We start from the raw sequence: 7,515 nt of genomic DNA, 5'->3' as shown, positions 1-7,515 counted from the left end.
ACTGTGCACAGGGAAATATTTTAGGGATGTTTAAGGTGAAAATCCCTTCTCCACTGGAAATGCGGAAAATGGCATTTTTAATCACACCCAGGGGGTGCCCAGGAATGGCCATCTTTGCCCTGTGGCTGTGGGGGGATGCTCAGCATTCAGCCATTGTTCCAGGGTTTTGGCAGGTCCGTGGCAGTCTTGGAAGGGAATAACTCAAGTGCTCGTGCACCATCCCAGCAGGACAAGAGTGGAAAGGATCTGATACCAGTCTTGCTCATCCCAGAGCCCCCAGTCTCATATCCACAGGGATATCCCTGCCTGGAATAAGGAGACGAGGAGCCCCAGAGGGTGCTGAGAACCGACGCACAGCAAACACCACACTTTAAGGGGTTTGCTGTCCCTCATCATTCCCAAAGCTGCTCTTCCACGTGCTGGGATGCGGTTTTTAATGGATAAACCCGTCAGGGGACAAACCAGGGCCACTCCTCCTCTGGTTCAGGTGACTCCTCCATCCTCACATCCCTAAAATCCACTCAGCCACAGTCGAGCTGCAGATCCTGTCCTGGGACTGTGCTCTCAACTCCTTGAATTTCCCAACTTTCCCTGCCGAGCTCTGCAATGGGAATCAAAGCCTGGCTTTAGCAGAGGCAGAACCTTTAGCGTGGCAGAATTTTGCCACAGCGAGGTTGGAGACAAAATAATTTCCCGGGATGGGCTGTGTTTGGCATCTCCTGGCTCCCTCCCACCGAGATGCCTTCTCCGCGGAAATCCCGGCGTGTTTTCTTCTGCCAGGATATTCCCTCCCTGCCCCGCTGCAGGACCTGCCCCTTCCCACACAATGAAGGGATCGACGCCAGCGGCAGCGGCTGGAGGAGCCAGGGAATGCGAAATCCCATCCTGAACGCATCCCAGCCGGCTGTCCGGGAGGGACAGGGTGACACGGGAACAGTCCCCTGGGAGTGGGCAGCCCCTCGGCCCAGGTGAGGTGGAGGGGAAGTGGCCACGGAGCCCCGGGATGCGGGAGAATCCTGGGAGGAAGCTCAGAGAGCGATTCCAAGGGATCCCACCGAGTCCTCCCGCTCCTGGATAGCCCCGGAGAAGGGACGATGTTCACCCTGAGGGAGGGAAGTCACCGCAGCGTGCCCACGGTTGTCACTTTTTATTAAGGCTCCTTATCATAAAAATATTCCATAAAACGTCCTAGCACTTTTAGTCCATTTCCATCCAGAGGCGCTGGAAAGGGGCCGGAGAAAGGGCTCCAGCACTGATGCTCCTCGGGGAGGCCAGGAATTGCTCCCCTGGGCTGGGACAGAGCCGAGAATGCTCCCGGCAGTGCCTGGAGACGGAGGGAATTAGAGCATCCAACAGTCCTCAGAAGTACGGGGAATGAGAAGGAAAAACTGAAAGCAAGGGGGAGAGGGAAAAAAAAAAAAAAGGGGGGGGAAGTAAAATAAAATAAAATAAAATAAAATAAAATAAAATAAAATAAAATAAAATAGGAAGACTGAGCCTCTTCCGTCATCCCTTTCCGATCCGATGGAGGCAGTGTCCATCCGGGGATGTCCTGCCGGGAATCTGCCGAGGCAGAAAGTCACCTGTTGCCGCCCCTTGTCTCCAATCCGGGATTCAGTCCCGGGCTGCAGCAGCTGATTCCAAGATTCCAAGAGTCCCTGGGCAGCTGCTCGGTGGCTCTAGGACGAGGAGGTCGGGATGGAGATTCCGCGGATGGCGCTCAGTGGCTCCGGAGCTTTTCCCACGGGGCTGGGGGGTTTTCTGTCCGCCCCTGCAGAAAGGGGGAGACGGAAAAGGACAGAGCAGGCAGAGGATGGAGGGACTCCGAGCACGGAGACATCCCAAAAACCGCCCCCAGAGCCGCTCGGGGTCTCCCCAACAGCGAATGTGTCCCCCCGGTGACAGGAGCAACGCTGGTGGCACTGCCAGGGACATAGGGTGACATGGCAAGGTGGCCCCGACCAGTCCCAACCATGCACAGAACACATCCCTACATTTCCTAAAATTTGAGGTGTCCCGGGACAGGACTGTGCCGGGATGGGGAAGGGAACAGAACTGTGTCACCATTCCAGAGGTGATGAAATTCCTGCTGAGCTCCATCCCACCCCAGCTAAGCCCTCGGAAATTCCACCTTCAGGGACTGGGATATTAATCCCAGGGTTGCTGGAGCCACTGGGATAAGCAGGGAGAGTTTTTTTGGAAAATCCAGGAAACTGGGAAAGGGCTGAATTTGTCTGGCTGGGTTTGTCTGGTTTTCCTTCCTTCTTTCCAGTCCTTTCCCATTTTTCCCACACGCTGCAGGTACCCACACCCCATTCTTCCTCCTCCAGCTTGTTTGTCGGATAATCTAACATTTTCCTCGTCCCAGATAAGTGGCAGAACCAGAAAACCGACCCAAAAGAAAAAATAGGAAAATTTTAAAATAAACTTTAAAGAGAAAAATGAAAATCAATTTAAAAAACCACACGCCAAGAAACCCCACCAATGAATCAAAAACCTACAAGGGTTTAGAGAAAGTCTGGGCACAAAACAACTTTAAAAAATGGGAAATCAGAAAATTCAGGCTGCAAATAATTTAAAATACCTCGAAAATACGTTAAATTTGCAAAGGTGGCTTTGGTCGTTTTATATACTTTTTTTTTCTTTCTCTCTCTGTCTTTTTTTTTTTTTTTTCATTCCTTTTTCTTCTTTCTCTTCCTTTCCTTTCTCTCTCTTTCTTTTTCTTTTTCTTTTTTTTTTTTTCTTTCTTAAAATAATCGGTTTAAATTATTTATTTTCACCCTCAATCGCTCCTCCCTGGCATAGCTGAAATTACAACTCGCAGCAGGTTAGAAACGGTAAAATTATTTAAAATCAAACAAACAAAAATCCCAACAAAGCAAACAAAAAACCAAACAAACAGAAAAGCAATCAAACAAAAAAAAAAAAATAAACTCCAGAAAAATCAACATTTAAAAGGACGAATTAACATGGAATTAGTTGCAAATTAATTAAAATAATAGAAAGTCAAATAACACGGGGGAAATGACAAAAATATTCAAGGGGATTTTGTAGCCAGGGCGGCATAATCGGGATTTTTAAAAACGAGGGAATCGAGCTCTATTAATGTGGTGAAATAATTAACGAGAGATAAAAGCAACGCCCCCTTTGACAGTCTCAAATTGCTCCCGTGGGATTCCCGGCGGAGCGTTCGGAGGGAAATAATTCATCAATAATCCCGGGAAGCAATTAAATAAAATAGCAGTTCATTATGATAACTAATAACTATAAACAAATCGTTAAATCGCTCATGTCAGTAAGTAATTAATAGGTAATTACTAAGAATTAATGTCAGTAAGTAATTAATAGGTAATTACTAAGAATTAATGACTCCCTGTCAAGGCTTCTGCTTTTCCAAAAAGCTCCCGGTTTTTGCAATCCCTGTCAGTTTGGGGGAACACGGAGAAAGGCTCCTGCTCTGTCCCGCAACATTCCCACCTTCCCGGGGGGATGAGCAGCCCGGGAATCTTTTCCATTCCCTGGCTGTTCCCAGAGAGCGAGGAGGGAAATTCCAACGTATAACCGGGACGTGGCGGGAATCCACGCAGTACCGGGATGGGGAATGGGACGGAACATTCAAATCCCCAGCGGAGCGGCCCCTCCCGAGGCTGGGGCCCCTCCCGGCCCTGTCCCCGATTGTCCCCGCGCTGTCCCCGCTCACCTTCCCTGCCGGGGTGCTTGAAGGCCACGGCCAGATCACCGCCGGGGACGGTCACGCCGTGGCCGTGGTGGCCCAGGGCGGTCCCCTGCGGCTGCCAGGGGGGGCTCGGGCCGATGTAAGCGCCGGGGGAGCCGCCGTAGACGCCGGGCTGGCTGGAGGGGGGGTAAGCGCAGGCCGGCAGGAAGGTGCCCATGGAGGAGAGCCCTGCGCCAGGCTGGGGACAGGGACAGGAGCTCAGAACAGCCCGCCCGGAGCGGGGGGGTCCCGCTCGGGGGCGGACAGGGCTCCCTGTCCTCTCACCTCACTTCCCTGGCCCCTCCCTGCTCTCCCCGCCTTGTCCTCCCCTGCCCCATTGCAGCCCCACTCCTGCCAGCCTTCTCTGTCCCCTTGTGCCCCCCCGGCCCTCACCTGCGGGTATTTGATGTCGCCGTCCATGGCAGCCTTGTCCAACCCTTTGGCAGCCTGGCCTGGCCCGGGAAAGCCGCTCCTGTTCACGCCGGGCCATTCCTCCATTTTTGGAGGGTACGCTGCCCCCTCGGTGCCAGCCAGAGCCCCTGAGGAACAAAGCGTCAGCCCCGAACCCCCCTGGGCCGGGCCCGAGCAGGTTTTGGGGCGAAACAGGGAATTCCCTCTTTTCCAAGCGCCTGGTGGTGTAAACCTATGAACTAGGGGCACAGGAATCTGCGTTCCCTCCAGCATCCCGAAATTTGGGATTGCACGGCCGGGAGAGACTGTTGATGTCGTCGCCGTCGTTCCCCAAACCCCGCTCGCCGTCTCTCCCCTCCCTTTCACGATTCCAAATCCCCGATAATTTAGCGGCCCAAATTTCTCTCCTGACTAGGAGGATTTGGAGAAGTGACATCGGAATTTTAAGGATAAATGATTGCGCGGGGGGAAATGCATGCGGTTGATTTACTCGGGCTTTTGGAAGGATAAAAGCACCCGCACCCGCACCCCCCTGCCACGGCCCGTTTGCCTCCCCCTGGAGCCGACGGGGCTCGGCCTTGGCGCTGCCGGTGCTTCCGGAACCCCAAAATTCGCAGATTCCTCTGGAGAATCTAGGAGGCCAGATCCGAGCTGCCGTCTCTTCCTTTTCCCCCCTGATTTTTCCTCTTATTTTCCCCTCTTCCCCCCCCCACCCCTTTTCATGTATATATATATATTTTTTATTTTTTTTTTCTTTCCCCCCCTTTGCGGAGCGAAATTCAGGGCTCCGAATTTGCGGTCGGCAATCTATCATCCCTAGGAAAATATTTTCCACATTTTTCATAAAAAGTTCAAGATGTGGCTGAGCCGAGGCCGCATCTGGCCCCGCCGCTCCGACGGGCTGGTGGAGCTGGGGGAGGCTCTTGGAAGAAAAAAGAGGGGAAAATAAGGCGGGGGGGGGGGGAAGGAAAATATACGAAACAAACAAACAAAAAAAAAAAGAGGAGCAAACAGCAAAAAACGAACGAAACAACAACAAAAAACCTCGAAATAAATTAAGAAGCTGAAACTAATAAAAAAGAAGGAAAGACGCAAAAAGGCACGAAACAGCCAAGAGGCACGAACCAAATAAAAAGCCGAAACAAGCAAAAATTCCCCAAACGAACCAAAAGGCACGAAACAAACAAAACCCCGAAACAAATAAAAAACCCGAAACCACCAAACCCCTCGAAACAAACAAACAACAAAAAAAACCCCCAGCCGAACAAAAACCCGCCAACACAGAGAGAAAAAAAACCCACCCAAAACCCCAACAACAACAAAACCCCTAAACTGAAAAAAAAAAAAAAAAAGAAAAAAAAAAAAAAAAAAAAAAAAAAAAAAGGAGAGGGACGGGGGGAAGCAGAATTCCCAGTACCCACCTGCCTGCTCCACGAAGGTGCGGATGCCCAGGATGTTGGTGACCGAGTGCGCCGAGGGCCACGAGCGGGGCAGCGCCACGGGAGGAGCCCCGAGGTGTCCCCCGGGGTGCGGCCCGGGCTTGGCGTGCGGCGGCGCCGCGGGGCCCGGGTACGGGTACTGGTAGATGTGAGCACAGGGCAGCGCGGCCGGAGGCGGCCCGGCGGGGGCCAGAGGGCCGATCTTGTTGCGCAGGATGCGGCTGATGGAGCTGACCGAGGGCACGTTGTACTTGTCGCACACGCCGTCGGCCAGCAGGCGGTCGCGGATCTCCCAGGCGAAGATGCCGGGGTCGCCCTGCTTGTAGTCGCGGATGTGCTTGACCACGGCCGGCGTGGTGACCCGCGGCTTGCTGCCGCCGATGGCCCCGGGCAGGATGGAGCCCGTCTCGTGGTAGCGGGCCAGGATCTTGCTGACGCAGCCGTGCGACACGCGGAGCTGGCGGCTGATGTCGCAGGGCCGGATGCCGAGCTGCGCCAGCTCCACGATGCGCAGGCGGATGGCGTTGGGCAGCGGGCGCCCGTTCACGAACACGCCGCCCAGCTGGTTCACCTCGCCGTACGTGTGCTCTGCAGGGCGGGACGGCACGGCATGGCACGGCGTGACACGGATCGGGATGGCACCGGAGCGCTCGCGGTGCCCGCGGGATGGGGATGGCGCTGCAGCAGGTAGGGGAGAGGGAAAAGAGGGGAGAAAAGGAGAGGGGGAAGCGAGAAAGGAAAGAGGAAAAAAGAAACGGGGAAAATGGGAGCAAAAAAAGAGAAGAAATGGAAGGGGGAAGGAAGGAAAGGGGGGAAGGAAGGAAAGGGGGGAAGGAAGGAAAGGGAGGAAGGAAGGAAGGAAGGAAGGAAGGAAGGAAGGAAGGAAGGAAGGAAGGAAGGAAGGAAGGAAGGAAGGAAGGAAGGAAGGAAGGAAGGAAGGAAGGAAGGAAGGAAGGAAGGAAGGAAGGAAGGAAGAAGGGAAGGGAAAAAAAGAAAGGGGAAAAAATGAAAGGGAAAAAAGGAAAAGGATAAAAGGAGTGGGAGGGAGTTAAGGGGAGAAAAGGAAAAGGGAAAAGCAAAAGGAGAATTAGAGCGGAAGAGAAAAAGAGAGATAAAAGCCGAAGGGAAGGGAGAAAGGAGAAATAGAGACAGAAAAAAAAGTGAAATAAAAGTGACAGTAAAAAAAGAAAGAGGAAGAAAGACAGCGAAAGAATGAGAGAAAAAGAAAAACCAGAAACGACGAGGGGACAAAAAAGGACAGAAGAAAGGAGAGTGAGACAAGAAGTCAGAGAGAAGGCAGAAGAACGAGAATGGGAGAAGGAGTCGCAAGGAGAGAGCGGAGCGAGCGAAGGGAGGCGCGGGGAGGACGGAGCAACACAGAGCTCTCCCGGCCAGGCACGGCACCCCGGGACCCCCGACCGCCTCCTGCCCCTTCCCAGTGCCCTGCTCCGCCAGGACCCCGTCCCGGAGCCCGTCCGGGGCCGGCCGCACTCACCCATGGCCCGGCGCGGGGAGGGGACAGCGCCGGGCAATCACTCCGCAGCCGCGGCATAGAGAGCCCAGGGGGCGGCAGGGCCGGGGGATCCTGGCAGCGCCGGGAGCGAGCCCCGTTCGCGGGGAGCCCCCGCCGCTCCTCGGGATCAATTTGACGTGGGAATCACGTCAATCGTGGCCGTCACGGCGGCGGCGCCGCCCCCCATTGGCTCCCGCCCGCTTCTAAATGGCCGCGGCCGGCGGGGCCGGGGGTGCCGCTCCCTCCGCCCGCCCCCTCGGGGCCCCGCCGCCGCCAGGGACCCCCCCTCCCGCTCACCTACGCGCCGCGGGAGGGCACGGCGGGGACACCGCGGGGGTCCCATCGCCCCCTCCCTGCGGGTCAGTTCCCACGCGGGACGGGGACACGCACCTGCCCCGCCTCCGGCCCGACGGGACCCACAGGCGGGGGCGCCGCCG

General features: G+C 55.0%; 1 protein-coding gene across 1 annotated transcript; it reads right to left on the bottom strand.

Annotated features, from left to right (window-relative positions):
• Positions 1-1,679: 1,679 nt before the first annotated feature.
• On the bottom strand, positions 1,680-6,610 carry PAX1 (paired box 1; the record flags this gene model as incomplete). Its single annotated transcript, XM_083856157.1, has 4 exons — positions 1,680-1,771; positions 3,701-3,914; positions 4,109-4,254; positions 5,548-6,610. Coding segments are annotated over 4 exons (1,515 nt in total), but the record flags the coding sequence as incomplete, so codon positions are not given.
• Positions 6,611-7,515: the final 905 nt, after the last annotated feature.

The sequence above is a fragment of the Zosterops lateralis genome, assembly GCF_965231275.1.
Source record: "Zosterops lateralis genome assembly, chromosome: 3".
In the NCBI taxonomy this organism is placed as follows: domain Eukaryota; kingdom Metazoa; phylum Chordata; class Aves; order Passeriformes; family Zosteropidae; genus Zosterops; species Zosterops lateralis.
This window is presented reverse-complemented; position numbering and strand designations above follow the sequence as displayed.